Source organism: Bactrocera neohumeralis, chromosome 6 (assembly GCF_024586455.1).
Source record: "Bactrocera neohumeralis isolate Rockhampton chromosome 6, APGP_CSIRO_Bneo_wtdbg2-racon-allhic-juicebox.fasta_v2, whole genome shotgun sequence".
Classification (NCBI taxonomy): Eukaryota; Metazoa; Arthropoda; class Insecta; order Diptera; family Tephritidae; genus Bactrocera; species Bactrocera neohumeralis.
The window spans coordinates 71,441,607-71,462,889 of NC_065923.1; the positions used below are offsets into that span (position 1 = coordinate 71,441,607).

Genomic DNA, 21,283 nt, shown 5'->3' on the forward strand with positions numbered 1-21,283 from the left:
ATGGAAAAGTAATCATTACTTTTGAATTAAAATTACTAGCCATGAACTTTAATTCTCGAACCTTTAAAAATATTTATGAAATAAATGAAGATATAATCATAACTTTTAAAATACAATTACTTGACGTGAATTTTTTTATTAACTTTTAAAAACATTTATTTTATATAAGTTTATAATCATCATTACGACCGCAATATTTACGATTAAGCGTTATCAGGTAATAATGATTACGTTTTCTATATTTCTGATAATGATTACTTAGAAATAGAATTTAGTTTATTTTATACCTTTTAATGAAATCAGAGCTGATTACTTTTCTTGCAATAATTTGAATTAAAAACAAATAATTACATATATTATATAATAATTATAGTGCGGTAGGATTTCCTTTTTCTTCTAAAAGAGACGGACATATGCATACTAAAGCTTTAAACCCTGACCTGCTCAACAACCAAAACGGCCAGAAAAAACGGCTGTAGCTCAAAGACATATATCAAATATATAATGTCCTCATTGGGATGGCCGCAAGCTATGCGAAAAAACTGCAAAGCCAAGTGCATAAGAGCAAATACCTGTGAGTGACAGGCGTACACTGGCACAGTTGTGAGCAAAAGGCACCAAAACTCATCAACACGCAAACACACACAAAAGCACACTTAAAGTAGACACAGAGGCGCGAGGAAAAATCTCAGCAATTTGTGCCAATGTCACTGCATAAGCCGGCGAAGAGCGACCGCTAAAGTGTCGAAATGCGACAGACAACAGATGCAAACTGTCGTTTAAGTACAATTTTCCATAAGTAAAGACTTTGCGGAATTTTCAACAACTACTACAGTAACTGTTGTACTTACTGTTGTTGATGTAGTTGGTGTTGTTGTTTTTAGTTGTTGATAAGTAAGTGCATTTTGCAGTCACGCGCCGCTTTAAGTCACCACAGCGCAGTTAGCGTCGAGCGGCGGAAAGTCGCGCTGATAACGAGTGTCAAGTGTCAAGTGCCAAGAGTGTCACGAGCGTGGCAAAGTGTGGCAAGTAAAGCGGCGGCGACGGCGGCGGTGAGCATAACATAAATATTATTATTAAGTGAAGCGACAATAACAAGAAATGAACGAAGAAAATAACAATAACAAACTAAGTTACGGCACGGTGTCAAGGTTCAGAGACACGCCAGAGTTGCAACAGGGGAATTCCATGCATGTGTGCAGGTGTCGTGAAGCGGTATCGATACGCTGTCGTTAGAGTAAGGAAAGCAATATGGTTAGTTCAATTCGGTTGTGTTGCGCTCGAAAATGCATAACCGTACCGAAAGCGTGTGATAATGACAGGAGAAGGTGTCAAATGCTAGCGAGCGCACCTGTGTGCGAGAGTGTGGAAAGTTGCATTGTAAGCATCACGAATTTTGCGGTCGCATTGTCAGCAAGTTAGTAAGTGAGCGCAACGTGTCATATTAGTGCTGTGTTTGGCCACTGTGGAGCGAGTGTGGAGTAATTGCATTTTTTATTTAAGCGAGAGTGATAGTGATCACTTGTCATTTGGGTTTAGGTGCAATTTTTCGTTGGGGATTCTCATTGTCAATTTTTGCTGTAAACATAAGAATGGCATGGGGTCAATAATTATGAGAGAAAAAAATTTGGAGCAGAAAATGTTTCAATTGAGTAAATTAAGGATTTAATTGAGCAATAAACTAAAAAATTGGCGGTAAGCATAAAAATTGGATGCACCTAATATTATTGAACGAAAAACATTTAGCGGAAAAATTTTGCTAATTGAGTAAATTAAGGATTTAATTGAGCAAAATACTAAATAATTAGCGGTAAGCATAAAAATTAGATATATTCAATATTTATGAGAGAAAAAAATGTGGATCAGAAAACTTGCTAATTGAGTAAATTAAGGATTTAAATGAGCAAGAAACTAATTTATTGGCGGTAAGCATAAACATGAGATGTACTCAATATTAATGAGAAAAAAGTGTAAATTACAAAATTTTCTAATTGAGTAAATTAAAGATTTAATTGAGCAATGAACTAAATAGTTCACGGTAATCATAAAAAAGGTATGCTCTCAATATTACTGAAAGAAATTATTTTGACCAGAAAATTTGCTAATTGAGTAAATTAGGGATTTAATTGAGCAATAAACTGAATAATTGGCGGTAAGCATAAAAGTGAGATGCCCTCGATATTACTGATAGAAAAAAATTTGGAACAACAAATTTGCTAATTGAGTAAATTAAAAATTTAATTGAGCAATAAACTAAATTTTCCTAATTTTTTGCGGTCTGAAATGCTTTTAGGAAATTGCGACTACATGAATAGGCACTGGAATGCCAACAAGAGAACTTGATACCGTTTGAAAATAGAGGTTGACACGAGTAATAATCACTGAAGAGAGTATATTAGGTTTTTCATATATATACATATATAAATGATCACTTTGACGAACTGATGGGATCCATCTGTATATACGGGAACTAGTCCTTCTGATTGAGATTTTGATTAGAAATTTTGCATACATCTTTTTCTCAACAAAAATCTGCTCATTTGTCGGAACCGTTGATATTGGAGCCTTATTACATAGAGCTGCCATACCAACTGAAGAGTCGGAATGAAGTGCATGTATGGAAAGCTTTTTTATTTGATGAGATATGTTCAAGAAATTTGGCATGAATTATTGTTCAAAGGCACGGTACAATGTCTGAAGAAATTAGTCAGATGGGACCACTGTGACATATAGCTGCCATACAAACTGATCGATCAAAAACAAACCCTAGTATGAAAAACCCTTTTGTTTGACAAGATATCTTCACAAAATTGGGCAGATATTATTGTTCAAGTCCGTGCTACAATCTCTGAAGAAATTGTTCAGATCGAACCACTAAAGCATATAGCTGCCATACAAACTGATCGATCAAAAACAAACCCTAGTATGAAAAACCCTTTGTTTGACAAGATATCTTCACAAAATTCGGCAGATATTATTGTTCAAGTCCGTGCTACAATCTCTGAAGAAATTGTTCAGATCGGACCACTAAAGCATATAGCTGCCATACAAACTGATGGTTAAAAATCAAGAAAAATCTTCGTAAAATATTTGTTTCCTTATTATGTAACCTTAATTCGACTTGAGGGTTATTTATATCAAAAAACGTAGCTAGAGAGCACTACTAAACGTTTTTCAGTGGATGCAAACCTCAAAAATTATTACTCGAAATTTCGCCTGAGATTCGATGGAGTGAAAACTAACCGAATCAGTCGCGTTTAGTCTGGATTTCTGCATAATTACACTGAATGTTATTGCCTAAAAGTTATTATATATTAGTTAGCATGCTAAAATTTAAATTTTGCCAAAAGCAGGGCTTCCACTGTGTTATCCTATATACTGAAAGTCCGAATTGCTCTCATTTCTCTTCTACTAACTTGCTTACATATTATAATTTGCTCTGAATTGATTTCTGCTAACTTGCATATATTTGAAAATTATAGTGTATATATTGTGAAATTGAATTTTATTTAACTTTTTTTTTATTATCAATACCGAATGAAATGATTCTTGCTTTTTTTTATAAAATATGGCAGCTTTATATTTTACCATAGATTTCAGGTGTTAAGTTACTTTATTGGTGTACATAGTAACTAGCAATTAAAGCCACTTATTATTTTGGAATTACAGCTGCAATAAAACCAATTTATTATGCTGTAAAATATGCGCCAACTAGTTGACGTTTGTGTTTGAGTAATTTGTGGCGTATTTTAGGGCTCAATTTACAACCTCTAACCAGCGCATATCGATAACACGTTTTATTAATTGCTTTGTTTGGCAACTATTGACTAGATTTTTGTTACAAATTCCGTATGTGTGTGATATATTTATACACTTACAAACAGTAGTTATTTGTAGTTAAATATTTGTAAGTTTGTACGTAAACAAGTAGCAAAGTTAATTACTGCTGGCAGCCGAGCCTTTAGCGCACGTGCAACCCTGTCAATTAGGCTTTATTTTGAATAACTGTTAATTATAATTTGTTTTGATAAATTTTTTTTTTTTCAGCCAGTAAAATTGATTTAACTAATGTATGTATTTTGCTAAAAATGTTTTAAATTTAATTTGTATGCATTTAATTGAATTAAATTGGAGCAAGCGCAAAATATGAGTAATAAATTAATGTAAACAGAGAATACGTTTTGTTTTATAATATGTAATATCGAAGGGTTAGCTAATTGCACACATAAGCTAAATTAGTTGCAACTAAAAGAAATTTGACGATGATTTGAACGTTCAATTTGTATGGCAGCTACATGCTATATTTATTCGATCTGCACAATTTCTTCGGAGATTACATCATTGTCTTAGGCAATAATCCGTGCCAAATTTGGTAAAAATATCTCGCCAAATGTAAAAGTTCTCCATACAAGAACTTGGTACCGATCGTTCAATTTGTATGGCAGCTATATGCTATAGTGGTCCGATCTGAACAATTTCTCCAGAAGTTGCATTATTGATGAAGGCAATAACTCTGGCTAAATTTGGTGATGATATCTCTTCATAAGAAAAAGTTTTTCATACAAGGACTTTATTTTGATCGTTCAGTTCGTATGACAGCTATATGCTATAGTAGTCCTATATTGGAGTTTTCGACAAATAAGCAGCTCATTGCGGAGAAAAGGAAGTGTGCAAAATCTCAGATCGATATCTCAAAAACTGTGCGACTAATTAGTGTTTATAGAGGCAGGCGGACATGGCTAAACCGACTCAGTTCATTATGCTCCTCATTTATATAATTATATTTTATAGGGTCTCCGATGTTTATTTTTGGGTATTACAAACCTCATTCAGGGTATAATTAGGTATTTCGAATAACAACAACAAAATTACTAATATTAAATTAAATATACCAACCTGGCAAGCAAATTTCTATGGACGCTCCTTGAAGCGCAGAGCTTTTTTAAAAATATGCTATCTAAAAATATGCTACCTCAAGCCAGCGCTTTACAATCTAAATTTAATTTATCCACATGCATGCTACGAAAAAATATGCACACACAGGCACAGCACTTATAAACATAAGCTTGTAAGCGCTTGTATTCAGCATAAAAGCCAGCGCAAATGCCCGCAGCGCTGCCACTTAAATAGGCATTCACATTTAATATTATAATAACTTAATGCAATTGAAAGGGATTTGTTGGCCAAACATACACGCGCACACATATGTGCGCAGTCACACACACACTCACACGCTCGCCATTCAAGCAATATTAAGTAAGCTTATTTAATAGTAATTATTCTAATGTGTAAAGCTTATGGCTGCTGGCAGTTCGGTAGCTATTTGTTATGAAATTTGTTGCAGGGAGTGATTATAATTGAGTGACTGCAGGCGTTTTGCAATTAATTTACCACAATTAAATAATATTAGTTGGAAGTGTGATGGAAATATGTAATATTTATTTATTTAAAGATTGCTCTCGTACAGACCCCGTTTTCGCCAATTTAGGAGGTCGCTAGAACTTCGACATGTGTTAGCGAAATATGCACAAGAACTTTGCACTAAGAGTCTTCGCAGACAAAATTTTCATATTAATAAATTTAAAGTCTGCAGCGAACATTAAACACACATATACGGAAATATCCCTAAAAGTAGGCAACACATTTTTTAAGTGGGCTTTAAATGATATTTATTTTAGTATTGGTATTCAATGCTTTGATATGAAAGCAAAGGATTTGTTATTCCAAAAAAAAAAGAACTTTGGGCATATAGCGTAAAATTCGTTTAAAGCTTACTTCGTACAGGCCCCATGTTCACCAATTTAGGAAGTCGCTAGAGCTTCGATATGTTCTCACAAGGAATTTTCAATAGGGGTCTGTCCAGACAAAATCTTTATATTAGTAAATGTAAAGCGTACAGAGGGCATTAAACACACACATATGGAAGTACTCCTAAAAATAGGCAACGTATTTGTTTTAATTAGCTTTTAAGGAAATCTACATGATTCTTGAGAATTATTCACAAGCTTTTTCCACTAGGTGTCTTTTCAGATAAAATCTAAGTACTATTATAATATATTTAAAGTGTACAGAGAGCATTATTTAAGATTACTTCATACAAACCCCATTTTCACCAATTTTGGAGGTCGTTAGAGCTTCGACATATTCTAGAGAATTATACCCAAGGATTTTCCACTAGCGGTCTTCTCAGACAAAAACTTCATATTAATAAATTTAAAGTGTACCGGGGGCATTAAACGCACATGTATGGAAATACCCCTAAAGATAGGCAACGAATTTGTTAAAATTGGCTTTTAATGGTATTTACTTCAGAATTGGTATTCAATCTCTACTTATACATAAATATTTTCGAAAACTAGTATGTGAATCTCACAGCAATTTTTCTATAACTTTTTTTAACAGTCTCGTAATATTAAAGCAGTATTTTCTCATATTTCACTCTCTATTTCCATTTTGTTATTTATATTTACTAAATTCGCGCCGCTTGTGTGCCTTGGCTTTGCCTTTGGCTTTCTTGGTTAGCTGCCACATGCCACTGGGAAATCTGGCTCATGCAGTGGGTGTGGAATTCTCAACAGTTCCGTCTGTAAATATTTAAATCTGTGTTTATCGCAGCTGCCACAAAAGCGGTTATTGCTAGTGGGCTGCACTGCTTGACTCATGCTCGCCCTCTCTCGTACCCTCTAGAGACAACCGGAAGCAATTATGTATATTTATTTATTTCTGCTGTGCAGTGATTCTCTTTATTTTCTTTCATGAGTTTAAGATAACAGTACTGTGTTTAATTTTTCATATCGCACTTGCAGCGGAAGAGCGCAAATGTATATTGTTGGATCAGTGTGCAATGTTTACGAAATTGTATAAAAAGGAGCAAAAATTCATAGAAAGTGGTTTATGAGTTCATATTGGTCAGAAGTCATTCTTGATAGAAAACTTTCATGGCTGCTAAATATTGAGGAGAGAGTAAGGAAGGGATCGGTTGGCTTATATTTCTATAGGGAAAAGGTGCGACCCACACCAAAGGTGACGCTATGGCTCTACGAAGTCTGGTGCAGCGGACTAGCAACCGTGCACGTTGCCGCCACCAGCATTGCTGCGAAGACTCAGGAAAGATGATCATATAAAGGGGTTCGAACTAGAACACGCCGAAGTTCTTTCCTCCTTCAACTGTATTCCTGATAATTTGGAGCACTGCTACGTAGGGGCTACTCGTGAGGGCATTTTCTTTGCTCACATACCGAGAGGTCTATGAATTAGGAGAAATCGCTGGAGAAGTGGTGCAGTGAGCTTTTTTAGAGGTAGAGTTTTTTTGTAAGAAGCATCCGTCAAGCTTTGCTTTAGGCTACCACATCACTGTCATCACTGTAGTGTTTTTCAGACATATGTGGTGAACATTTACTTCGACAGTAGAGCATCAATACTAGCACTGAGCTCGCTAACTGTACGATCAAAGCTAGTCAAGGAGTGCGTGTTCTCATTCGAATGAGCAGCAGACTCGTTTGAGTACCTGGTCATAGCGGAATCACCGGCAATTGCAAAGCCGACGAGCCAGCCAGAGGGTGCACTCTTGCCCCTCTCACATTAGAATGGAAACCAGTTGGATTTTCGTTTGTCCGCTTGCATTCTAGCACTGGATTAGTGGACTTAGCGTGCGCTTAGCAGGCGGTGGTTGACGACCCGTTGCTGAGCGGCTGCAAAATCCTCTTGGACTAGAGTAGATCTTCTGAACTACTTGTCCCTAGCATAGTTCATTTTACCGAAATCGTAGGAGTTACACTGTTTAATAGGCATTAATGCGGTAATTTTGACGGTCGCAAGTTGTCAAAGTTGTATGGAGGCTGAGGATGGGGTGAAAACATTCAGACAATTTCTGTTCCATAGTCCGGCCTTTGCAAGGTTGAGTTTAAGAAGAAAATAAAGCGAAAATTTAAAACAGCGATTTGCATGCTAGTTCCACAAATCTCACACTTTTCACATGCAGGCCAAAAACGGCAAAAAATTCAAGCCTGAAAAATAAAAAATCATAAAAAAATCCAGAAACATTAAGACTGCGGCGTATAAAAGTCGCCGAAATCGCGCGTAGAAAAGTAGTTTAAGGCGCAAAAGCTATCTGAGATAAAAGCGTTGCAATCAACACGCCTAAGCTGCGGCGAATGCAGCGCCGTCGTTGGCTTTAAGCCGAACAACTAACTAAGAATGTGTATGTGTAGATGCATATGCAGCATATATATGTATATTTGAGTATGTATGTTTGTATATCTGTGCAACTTTGTAAGTAATGGCCGCCGCTGTGGCAGTAAATGAAACGAGCTGGCGCCGACTTATGCCGAAATGTAGGTGAAATGGCCCAGCTAACTGCCTGTCTAGCTGGCAGTTTGACTAACTGCTTTTTTCCTTTCTGTGCGTTCCCAAACTTACATGGCTGTGCCGGTTAAGCTTTAGCGGTTATTTGTATTTGTGTTTGTTAAGCAAATGCAAGTGCACACACACATACAAGCAAATAAAGTGCCATTTTATGTGCACAAACATGAGCGTACACACATATAGCTGCCTGTTTGTGTGTGTTAATAAATATATTGTATTTGTGTGCGTTTGCGACTTGCGACTTGCAAAAATATAATTTTTCGTAGATTTCTTGGCTTTTTGCCTACAAAATCATTTCATTTCATTTCATACGGTTGCAGCTGCAGTTTCAACTTCAGTTTCGTCTCCGCACTTATTTGCAGCTGCAGCTTCGGTTTCGTTTTCAGCTGCAACTTTCGCTGCGGTTTGTTAGCTACGCAGCGGGCGGTGTGCGGCGACAGTGTTCATAGATTAAATTTTTACACTCTTCAATGCTGCGTTTTACACTGATTGTTTTCCATGCTTTTTGTGCTTTGTGAGCTTTTCGGTTTTTTATGATTTGGCGCATTTGCTTTTAATGTTTTCGTGCTTTCGGCATTACAAACGCGTTTTGAGCATGACATTTTAATATTTATTTTTTTAATTGAAAATAAAGTTTGGTAATGAGGAAAAGAAAACGAACATTTTTAAACATTTTAGAGTATATCGTCGCCTAAAATGCAAAATAGCGTAAAATCATTTTTCATAAGTTTACAAATGAAGCAAAAACGATATAATAGAAACCACTCATAATGAAATAAAATTAGAGTTTTGGTTATAAAATGGTTATTTATTGGATATATTGGACAGCGGAAGTTTATATACTTTTTCTGGATGATGGAACTGCAGTGTTTATCTTCTAGAGTTGTGGGTATGGGGGATACGAGCTGCTATCCAAATGAAAGAGCTCATTGGTAGGATTTTAATGGTGCCTTTGGAAAAACCGTAAATAGTCAAGATTTTTTTCTAATATTTATCGAAATTATTATTCTTTTTGTGGTCACCCCAAATTTCTATTTACAAAATAATTTGTTTCGAAAAAATTTATTAAAAATATCTGCTATAAGTATTTGAATGAACGAAAGGGTCAAAATATATTAAGCAAATATTTTTTGTAGTGTATTTCAACCCATTAAAGATAAATAGATGTGAATTGTACCGCGACCTAAGGTTTATTGTGTCCCAACCCATTAGTGCCTACCTGAAACGATCGGTATTAAGTGCTTGTATGAAAAACTTTTTCATTTGAGCAGATATCTTCCTGAAATTTGGTTTGGGCTATTGTACAGAGGAGCAGTGCAATTTCCGAAGAAATTGTGCAAATCGGCTAACTATAGCATATAGCTGCCATATAAATTGAACTTTTTAAATCAAGTCCTTGTATGGAAAACTTTTTTATTTGTCGAAATATATTCATGAAACTTGATAGGAATTATTACAAAAGGCAATGCTACAATCTGTGAAGAAATTCATGATATCGCATCACTATAGCATATAGCTGCCATATAAACTGCAAGATCAAAATCATGTCCTTCTTAGGAACACTCTTTTATTTGCTGAAATATTTTCCCCAAATTTGGCAAAAATTATTGTCTAAAGCAGTTTTACTATCTCCGAAGAAGTTGTTCAGATCGGCTCACTATAACGTATAGCTGCCATATAAAATGAACGATCGCATTAGAGTTATTGTATGGAAAACTTTTATGTTTGACGCAATATATTCATGAAATTTGACATGAAGTATTTTCGAACGCAGCAGTATAATTTCCGTAAAAAATTTTTGAGATCGGACTACTATTGCTTATAGCTGCCATACAAAATGACCGATAAAAATCATGTCCTTGTTAGAAATACTATTTTATTTATAGAAATATCTCGACGAAATTTGGCACGAATTATTGTCCAAGGCAACTGTATAATCTCCGAAGAAATTGTTCTGATCGGCCCCTTATAGCATATAGCTGTCATACAAACTGCCCGCTCAAAGTCATGTTTTTGTATGGAGTCTTTTGTATTTCTGAAGCTTATTGTAGTTTTGTATCGTACTAGTAAGAAGTTCTTCTTTTCAAAAAGTTAGGGTTGCCAACCACAAATTTAAAAAAAAAATTTAGAGACAAGCGATGTTCTCACAGAGGTAGCAGCATACAACTTTAAAACCTTAAAAAAACTTTAAAGGTCTGTTTATTTGACAAATTTTTATTTTTGATAATTCTAATATTAATTAATTATGGTAAAGGAAATTAATTAAATCCTACTAGTTAACCAAAATATATGCAAGAACAAGAAAGAAGTGTGCTGCAAACTACATTTGCGCCATTACTTTAATTTCCAGCCAACTGCCAACAGCGTTTGGCGCCAGCTGCTGCAACTGCTGCTGCTTCTTACACAGTGGTGCTGCCTGAGCAACTATATGACAACCGCCATCATGCCACGCGCCACAGTTGGCAACAATAGACATGCAGTGAAAGTTGCACAATGAAAGTTATTGTGCTTTGTGGTTATATTTCGGTTAGTTATAGCAAAGCATCTAAAGAAATGTGTGCAAAAATAATTGCAAGTCAACTTGGTGTTGTTGTAGCTATACATGTACATACGTCTATTGGCTGCTCATATTTGCCATGTTCCAATTATTTTTCGGCAGTAATTTTTAATAGGTCAAGCCGTAATATTGCCGCTGCTCCACTTGGCAGTATTTAACTAGGCTGCAGCGTGAGCAAATCTTTGTGCAGGCACGGCGAAGTGCTGTTGGGCGCACAAGCAAATATACAGACTTACAGAAAACCATTATTTCACAAATATATAGTATGTGTGTTTGTGCCGATGTCATGCCTAGACTAACAAACTTTCGTTACGAGCGCAAACGAGAGTCGTGCATTTCTATGCAAGCAGCTATACAAGCATGCAATTTATGTTTGCATGTGTGTGTATATGTTTGCATATGTGTTTATATAAGTGTATATGAGTGTCTTAGTGCCTATGTGTGCTTGTCAGCCTTAAACTTTCTCAACATTTCATTGGTTTTGTGGTTTCTCCGGCGTTTTTCTGCGTTGCCTGCCTGTCTGCTACGCTTTTATTTATCTTCCTGCCACATCGGCAGCCATAACTGTCTGTTTGTCACTCAATTTGTTGCAACCGCTTGCTTCACTATGTTTATCTGCATGCAGTTGGCCCGAAAATCAGCAGCAAACATTTCAGTTCATTTTCGAAATTTGGAGCACTCATTGATTTTTTTCCTCTCCACGCTTTGCATTTTTGGCGTAATTTTAACTTACGCATGCGGCATACACACGCACACAGAGGTTGCCAGACAAGTGCATGCTTGCAATTAAATCTACATTTGCGCCAACGCATTTGGAATTTGCTCGTCGATGCGCCGTTTTATGCAACCGAATTGTAGCTCGTAACAAAATCCCACAGACGGAAGTTGCAATGCATGCAAATTTCCGTTATGTGGAAGAAATAGTGCTTGAGCAAATATATGCACAAATGCATTATACCGTTATTTACATACATATATATGCATGCCAATACTCATGCAATCACACATTGACTTAAGGAACTAGCGTTTGCTTGTATGTATGAGTGTAAGAGTGTCTGTGTCTGTACACGTAAACTCATTATTTATGCTCCTGTGGTGCCCACCAACAGCAATTTGCAACTGCCACATGCCACAGCTGCATACACCTACACTTATCTATGTGTGCGTGCATTTATTACTATCTTCCTGGCTGCGAAGTCAGGCATTCGATTTCGTTTGCTTGTGTAAGCGTGGCATTATTGCGCTAGTGCTACAAATTTAACGCATTTTTAAGTTTCGTTTGCCAAAATTAATACAAGATTTTGCAAGTTTCTGCCATGTATTCACAAAAGCAAACGATACAAATATATTTGTGTGCATTGCCACTGTCATAAAACGCTGTCACCCGCACCCACATGCCGACACATTCACATGCAAGCGCTTGTAATATTAAAACTCTGCAAATTACCTGCCAATACTGTGGCATTAACAACTTGCTAACGAACTGCAACTGTCATTATGGTCCACTTTTAACGACGCACCGGCCAGCCACAAAGTAAAACTTTGCTTTTATTTAACTTAACGTGGTTTGTGCTTTTTAATGTTGGTACTTATCGTAATGCTGTGCCATGTCCCCGGTGCCATTATGGCTGTCAGTGCAGGACGGCACTTTTCGTTTGTTGACATTTTAATAAGGTTCACACAGAGAAACAGCATTTTTTTCGCAAACGTAAGTGGGTCGGCGCGGTACCCAGGTGCATTAAAGAAAGTGAGTTTAGGGAAACGGCAAAGTAGCACACGAGACTGTTAATGATATACGAGTATAGTTTGTTAAGATATAATTTTTGAGTTTAAGCAAGCTACTTGGCAGTAATTGATAGCTTTATTTAATTAAAAATAGTTGTAGGCGATTTCTTTACATTGCTCATACGCCTAGGTGGCTTAATTTATTGAGTATTGGTCTGGTGAAGTGAAAGGCATTTGTTTTGCACTAAATTGAAAATTTTATTTAATTTTGTTATTAAAAATAGTTGTATATATGGATATAATGAATGACCATTTACATCGCTCATACGCCTGGGTGGCTTAATTATTTTATTGAAGAATGAGTTCAAATATATGAGATACAGTGTAGTGAAATACATTATTTTTGCATTAAATTGGAAAATAATTATATATAGCATAGTTAGAATAATTCGATTTAGGTGAAATATGCAGCATTTTTTAGACAACTTGTTGGCATTTTAAAGCTAGTTACAGCATACTATTTGCAGAAAACTGGGAGGGTCGATTTTCATAAGCTTTTCTTCAGACGAACTGTTCACCAACAAAGTAATGCGCCATCGACAGTAACAGTTATTAATTGGTTAGGTAATATTGTACATAGTATAGTAAGACGAGTTTAATAATGACCCCAATGGTTCAAATTAAGAGGGATTGAGCAGCAGGGGGTGGCAAAAATTAAGTATTTTACCAAACACACTGAGTTGCTGGATTAATGGGCTGCCACACGGGAGCACAGGTTGCCTTATTATGACCTAAGTGCGGCCGCATGCGGCCTGGCGCTTTTGTGCCTCCCTTTTATACCAAGCAACCAACAAAATATATAGAACTTGCTTGTCATCAAAGCCTGTACATTAAAAATTAATTTTCTAAAAATAGAATCTTAAGCAATGATGACAAAATCGCTTGCCTAAAATTAGGCGTACCTTACATTTACTCTTTATAAATTAGCAAAGTCACACATCTATAATTGCAATTCAGTTATGCCATATATTTGTCCACAAAGCCTGTATATTAAAAATTAATTTATATCTAAATAAAGAATTTTAAGCAGTGATGACAAAAACTCTTGCCTACAATTAGGCGTAACGAACTTTTACTCCTTAAAATTTAGCAAAGTCGCAGACCTGTTGTTGAAATTCAAGTATACTGCCATGTACATATACATATAACTAACTGAAATTAAAGTATCACCACAAACATTTAAATCGACAGCAACTTTCAACAAACACCTCAAGTAAATTTAATGCAAACGCAAAAAATTGACTGCATGATAGACATTTACTCATACTTTAGATACATTTTTTATACTTTTGCTTTTCTTTGTCAGAGTTCCATGCGGCTTGAGCAACTCTGCGCTGCTTATGCCACACATTATGGCTACTAATTTGAAATTAATGCGCAGACTGACAGTGCTTGCAGCTAAGTGGAGTATAGCACAGCGTTTTTGGTGACATTAGTAGCATACTTGCAGGCGTTTTGTGGGCTCTGTCGCCGAAGTAGCGCAGTTAGCTTATAATTTGCGCTAAAAATGCGCAAAAACGCTGCGTTGACGAAAATAATATTTAAGCAAAATAAATAAAAATAAGCTCGACATCTTTCTACACTATATTTCGCGCTTATTTATATGCATTTGCTGCATTTTTCATATATATATTTTTTTTTCATTTGTATATTTTGCTGAAACCACACGCGATGTCTCAACAGCTTGCTAGTCAAAATTTGCCACTAAATATTCAAATGCATATGTATGCATGTAAAGTATGCTTCGCCAACGTAAAAGCGAAAGACTACGCGCGGCAAGGACTCCGACAGTGAAGTTATGGCAGAGCACTCGACATAAATGTAATTTGCATAGCATAAGAGCAGGCGCAGCATACAGGCATTTTTACGAGCTAGCGCGTGTGTGCTCATTTACATGGAGGCACATGCATACCAGCATGTGTTAGTTAGTGCGGCCCCTGTAATGTTTATTAAAAGGCACAAATTTCCATATGTGCGCCTAAATGTATGCTTCCCATCTCACTTTGTTGAAATAACAACAATTTTAACTCAAAAAAATATATTACCAACAACTGCGGTCGTAAAATTCGCGCTTATTACCCCCAACTACCTGCATATAGTGGCGTATAGGCAACGCTGTGGCACAGCAAAAAGTCAACAAACGCGCTAAAATTAAATACCGTAGCGTAGTTGCTACTGTGCGGTAATGAAAGCGTGCATAATTTGCTTTCGTCTGTAGGTATGCTCAAAATAATATTCAAGTCGCGCAAACTGTTTGTTTATTAACAAGTTAATCTGTGCGCTTGTAAGGCTGAGTGCTACCCCATGCCGTAAAAAACGCGTTAAACGCCTAAAAACATACTAACAACTTATGGCCTGGCACTCGATTTAAAGATATTATACAGCTACAGGTGGGTAATAGCAGCATGAGCGCATATAAATAGCTTTATTTATACTTTAGCCACAAGTTTTTGTTTCTGTTGTTAATTTTGGCCGCTTTCGCTTTTCTATTTTCAAGTGTGACCTCCTTCTCCTCTAAATTTTGCGTGTTTATGTCTTCATGTTATGTCGCCATTTGGTGTTGTTTCCTGTTTCAGTTTCCTGAGTCAGTCTTGTCACATATGCCGCTTAAGTAATTCGTAATGGTAAGGGTTATGTCTTCCTTATGGTCAATTTGGGTGGTATAATATATAAATAAGCTGTGGTAAAACGATATAACTGTTTCTTATATATTAACTCATGCAACTGTATTACGTCGAATCTGTGTGTACTCGTAACTTTATATATATTCTCAAATAAAGTGAGTCATTACTCTATATTTGACGTCTTTAGAGACTCTTTAGCAGCTTTAGAGATGTTTTCTTTCCGATTTAAAGACTCTTTTACGATTCTTAGCATCTTTAGCGACATTTGAGTGTCTTCCGCATGCTCTACATTTCACCGAATTCACTTTCCTCATTTTATGAAGGTGGGATCTTAAGGGTGGGTACTCTGTAATGACCTCGTTAATATTACCAAGTTCCGTTTTGCCAAAAAAAGAAGTTCTTAAGGGTAGGTGCTATCTAATGACCCCTATAATATTACAAAGTTCTTTTTTGTCAAAAAGTTGAAGCTTTTAGTCCACCATCAACACCACCACAAAGTAATTTTGTGTTGTGGCAAGTCCTGTGTAGCTAATGTTCCAATACTTGTGTTGTACCACTAGAGTCCATTGCTTCAAGCCCTTCTAGGAGCTGAATGGTCTTAAGAAGCGGAATTGTGTTTCTAGCTGCCACCAAGCGTGCCGACTCGTATGCCTTTTCGTTTCCTTCTATCCCTATATGACTGGGTACCCAGATGATAGTAACTGAGTTACTTACTGAGAGTCAAGTTATTGACTACTTGCATAAGTTAACGAAATGAGACTTAGTGTTGACACTACGGAGAGCCCTAATTAACACTTGGTTGTTCACCAGCAGGTTTACTAACTTGCTAGTCTAAAAATCCGCTTGGCTGTCTACTTGAAGATTTATGGAATTTAATGGTTACAGCAGAAATCCGCTTGGACATTCTGTTATACCAAAAGTTTCGAACCGAAAGACTGACGGGTAGTCATTTATTTCGAAGCTACCTTCTGAATATGGATTACAACAGAAGCAGTCCGCTTCTATTCCAGTTTCACCCTTTGATCCGTCGGTGAATATGTAGATTTTCCTATTGGAACTGTAGTTCACATTATCATTGGTCCATTCCTCTCTACCGGGTAATGAAAACATTGCGTTTAATTCCTCATGAATCTACTTTTCTCGGTCGCATTGCCAGCTTAGCACGAGTTTAGTAGGAAGATTCGAATATGATACTACGTTCGTACTAATGCCGAGTCTGACACCAATGATCTAAAATCATGAGCCGGCTGGCTGGCTAAGCATTGCCTCATACCTCACTTGTATGTGTATTGGACGGATATCGAAGATAAACCCTAGAGTCTTTACTGATTTTAATGTCATATTTGTTTATTCACCGTCTTTAAAGGGTAGATGCAACGTCTGAGACCGATTAGAGTCAGTTATATGCAGTTTCAGGAAGCCTTAAAGGCAAGGTGGGCCTTCAAACGCTAACAACTAAAGGTATTTATATGGCAATCACTGTACATATTATAAACTTCTGATATTTTTTACGCTGAATTTGAGAGGGTTTCCCTCACCTATAGTTTTAACACACACCTCTAGTTGTAGGTAGGTAGGAGTGCAGCCCTATCGTGCTCAATTAGCACTTGATGTAGCTTTTTACTTTTAAATCTGATGACACCTAATCTACCTTATCTAAACTTACTTAATTATATTTTATTTTGCACCCAGGAAGGGTCTATGGAAATGAAGGTCCCACACATTCGGCTGATAAATAATATTTAGAGCCCCTGGAGCCATATTCTGGGGGCCTATTCTGTAACTCGATTCGAAAATGTATTCTATTCGAAATTCGGATCTACTTTATCATTATGCGAAAGTTGTACCACCCTGTGCCAGAAAAAATACGTGGAATATTCGTTTTTGCTTTCCACAACTCGAAAATTGGCTTGAAAATCCGAAAATCGAATTACAGAATATAAAAAATCCGATATCGAGTAAATTGATATTCGAATCGAGTTACAGAATAGGCCCCCTGTATCTCGATTCGAAATTCTATTCTATTTGAAATTCGGATCTATCTTATCTTATGCGAATTTTGTACCACCCTGTGCTAAACTAAATACTCACATTTTTCGTTTTTTTTGCTTTCTACAACTCGAAAGCCAAAGAGTATTATATTCGAAAATAGCATTGAAATTGAATTGAACAGAATTCTGCTTTGTCTTTTTTCCAGAGCATAAGCAGAAGCGGAAACAAGTAACGAAAATAGTAACTTTTCGTTTCAAAAATCTGGCAACACTCCGAATTGCTCCAACTAAGCTTGCATTTTGTGATCCTTCGTTTTATGATCTCGTTACTTCAATTTATTTTCGAAACTACTCTTGATTCAAAAAATTCAGTAAATCGCTCAGCATCTTTCTCCGCATCGACCCACACGACTGAGCTTCCGTTTTATAGCATGGCATATAAACCGAAAGCGCAGTTTTAAGTTTCCCTCCATTACTGCAAATGTTTTTTCCTAGGACTTAGTTTACTAGTCGCTTATATTTATAACGCGAACCGCAAGGTCGCTTAGCAGTGACTTAACCGCAACTGCAAAGCACCAAAATGCCGCAGCCAACTTAAGCGCAAATCGCATTTGCATGACATAATCTCCTACAGCGCCGCACATGCACTCATTTAACCCACACAGCTGGTGCAACAACAAAGCATCAACACACACACACACACACACACATGCACACCTTTATTAGCTGCTCAATAAAATTTATTGCATACAAAATAGAGCGAAGAACAAATCCACTGCAGTGCACTGCTAGTTTTACTTTACATTTAGTCAGTGTTGTTGTTGTTATTGTAGCTGTTGTTGTTGTTTTAGTGCAGCGACTATCGAGCGTTGAGCAGCTTAGCGCTTGGCCTTTCTAAAAGTTCACATAATCGAATTCACGTTGCAGTCGCAACGTCAGACAGAGTTTGCGCAGCTCAGCCACATATTTGGCCCGGCAACGGTCCACGTTCACCTTGTGCGGCAGTGGCAATTTGAGGCGATAAATTGGCGTCGCCAAATCCACTTCATCTTCGGTAATTGACAAATCCATTTTATCCGCCGGTGTCGTCTCGTCCGGCAGCAGTATCTCCAGCAACAAATCCTCACAACTGGCCGTGGCATTAGTGCGATTGCCCATCTGTGACCAGCGAGGCGGCAAACGGTAAAAAAACAACGGGGTTTAAATACACACATACGTGGCACATAGCAGAGAAGACATGAAAAAATGGAACTAGGTAAGCGGTCGAGAGAAAAAAAATGTATGCTGTTCAAACACTGCAGCTCGTATGTGCAACATATTATTGCTTTTATGGCGACTACCTGCAGATAGAGGTCCTCCGTGCCCACTGCTTGCCGATAGGTCATGCTGTACTCGGGTCGCCGGCGCGTCTCTAAAATCTCATTGTCCTCCTGCTCCTGCTGCTTTTGCCATTCTTCGATGCTTGTTGGCAACGCGCTGCGTTCGGGTGTTTGCCCTCCTTGTTGCGCTTGTTTTTGTTTGCTGCCACCTGCATTGCCGTTGCCGTTGCTGCTGCCAAAATGTGCGGGCGCTACAAAAAAATGTCAAGTCATTTGGAAATTTTGTGGCGTTTACGTTATTTTCCGTGCGGTTTTTGCACATTTAGTCGACGCACTTACTGAAATTGTTGCACTGCTTGCTGTTACCGGCAACCGGCTCATCGTCGTCGGTGTCCGAATTGTCTCGCTCCTCGGGGGGTGTGAGCAAATCGCGCAGCATGCGTATGCTTTCAGGATTTTCGAAAATCGACATTTCTAGTTTTGTGTTGTGATTTCTCAGCAAAGCTTTTTTCTTTGGCTTCTGGTTTTTTGTTTAAAAATCTTTTTGTACGTTCGGTTTTTCTTGCTTCTTTGATGAGTTTTCTAATTAAGTGAACTGTTGTTTGCGTTCGATATTCAGTTTGGCAGTTCGAAGATATTGATCAAACAACAAGTTGCATGGTTGCTATGGTAGCGTTGTCGGAAATTTGTTGCAATGTGGTGTTTACCGATGTGGATAAGGTGGTGGTTGAGACTAACTTTCAAATGTGGTAGGCAAACTTTTTTTATATTCTTAAGGGGGTAAGAGTTAGCCTAAAACTAGTAAGTTTATGGACCGTAATTTCTTTTTTGGTTGGTGCGTATAATCTTCTGGAGCTCGACAGTGGAAGGATTATTGTTAATCAGAGACTCTTTTCCATTTTAAAGACTTTGTCTGGAAACTAGAAGCTGTTATGTTCTTGTTGATTTTTCCATTTTTGGTCCAACGTTTTTAGCATCGAACGATTTTCGAAAATCCGGTAAAATTCCACCAGCGTACAAACCACAAAATCTCATCGGTTCATTTGAATTTTATAAAAATTTTGAAGATAACTATTTTGCATTCTCCGACAATCGGTCTGAAATTATAAAAACATACTATCTAACGGATCCAGACACATCTTAGAAGGCCAGAATGCAACGTTTGTGAAAACTTAAGATTTCTTTTCGCTATGCCCGATCTTTCTGTATAGAAATACATATAAAGTAATATTTTCTTTTGAGGAACTTCAAGGAGTAAAATTGGGATCGGCCTCAAAGCTGTTCTCGATATATATTTGATATATAACGCAACGTTCCTTAGGATAGAGATGTTTCTGGATAGAAATATATTCCCTAGAACATTTTAACTACCTACCAATGTATATAAAGTCACATTTTCTTCAAACGCACTCCAAGTAATACCACAAAAGTTGTGTTCAAAGCAAAGGGTGTCTCGAGAAATATTCGTCGCAAAGTCGATTTCTGATGGTTCGGTACCCAATATATAATTAAAGTGCTAGTTCTTGAGAAAGTAACTTGATAAATCTACTTTTCGGAGAACGACTTTAAGATTATAGAACTTTCGGATATGCGGATCGGATTCAAAACAGATAAAGCAAAGTTCCTTAGATGAACTTTGAAATTTTACCTCAATAATTGGATTCAAATTCAGAGGAGGTCTCGAGAAATGTTCACCAAGTCACCGATTTCCGATTGTTCAGTTCAAAATACATAATTAAAGAGCTAGTTCTTGAAATAAAACTTGATATATTTACTTTTTCGAGGTCAACTTTGAGAGTATAGATTTTTGCAATTTCATAATTTGTAAATATATCGAGGAGGAGAGACCATATTTGCAACAATGCGTTATTATTGCGTGGAATTAGAACTCATTCTCTCCCTCTCCTGAACAAGCTAAACTTAAATATATCAGACTATATTCTCACAAGGTTAGATTTCGATAGCCACTACCGGGTGAGGATAGCCTCCAGACGTGAATGGAGTAGAGGCTTAGTAGATAGAAGATGATACAACATCAATTTATACCGACAGGACTAAAATGGACTATGAAATAGGGGCGGTCGTATCCTCCGAATCTCTCTCTCTCTTACTGACTACCAAATTCAGCCAGCATCTTTCAAGCGGAAGTAGTAAGCATAGAGAAGGTACATATGTGTTGCTCTATTGAATATCTACGGGAAAACACAGGGAGTTATCATATACACAGAACGTCAAGCACCATTGCTGGTCTTGTCGATTACTGATTATTATTAGCGCAGTCAACATTTGAAGGAAGGCTTTAAGCTGACTGGCGGGTCAACTGCACTTGTTCGTAATTTGGGTTCCCAGCAACAGCCAATTTGGCCAAACTAGGAGCGTCCTTAGATGAAACTGATACGGAGTTAATACCGTGCCCGGGGAATGATCAAAAGAGATTTTCATATTAACTTTAAAAGAATCGCTGAGTGCAGGTGGAAATCAAAAAGTAAACGCAAGATAATGAAGCAGATATGGCTCAAGTATGATAAAACTAAAGATAAGGTCTTATTACATAGTTTCACGAATAGTATGATAATATTAAAGCTAAGGACGTATTACATAGGTTCAGGAATGCTATTTACAGCATAACCACACTTAAAACGG

General features: G+C 37.1%; 2 protein-coding genes across 3 annotated transcripts in view; both read right to left on the reverse strand.

The window, feature by feature from the left end:
• LOC126761835 (venom dipeptidyl peptidase 4) overlaps positions 1–21,283 on the reverse strand; it is a 117,800-nt gene that overhangs the window by 76,322 nt on the left and 20,195 nt on the right. The window lies entirely within an intron of this gene.
• On the reverse strand, positions 17,883–19,296 carry LOC126761849 (dynein axonemal assembly factor 6). Its single transcript, XM_050478272.1, has 3 exons — positions 18,980–19,296; positions 18,662–18,891; positions 17,883–18,479 (listed from the first exon to the last, which is right to left on the reverse strand). Exons 1-3 carry the CDS (start codon positions 19,110–19,112, stop codon positions 18,216–18,218), a joined length of 627 nt encoding a protein of 208 aa, XP_050334229.1. The 5' UTR covers positions 19,113–19,296; the 3' UTR covers positions 17,883–18,215.

What these genes read in the sequence shown, in the direction of transcription:
- LOC126761849 (XM_050478272.1), bottom strand. Translation starts at nt 19,112, where the DNA reads ATGTCGATTTTCGAAAATCCTGAAAGCATACGCATGCTGCGCGATTTG. An exon ending in CAAGCAGTGCAACAATTTCA is followed by an intron (nt 18,892 to 18,979) that starts GTAAGTGCGTCG and finishes ATTTTTTTGTAG; the next exon opens with CGCCCGCACATTTTGGCAGC. An exon ending in CGGAGGACCTCTATCTGCAG is followed by an intron (nt 18,480 to 18,661) that starts GTAGTCGCCATA and finishes CGCTGGTCACAG; the next exon opens with ATGGGCAATCGCACTAATGC.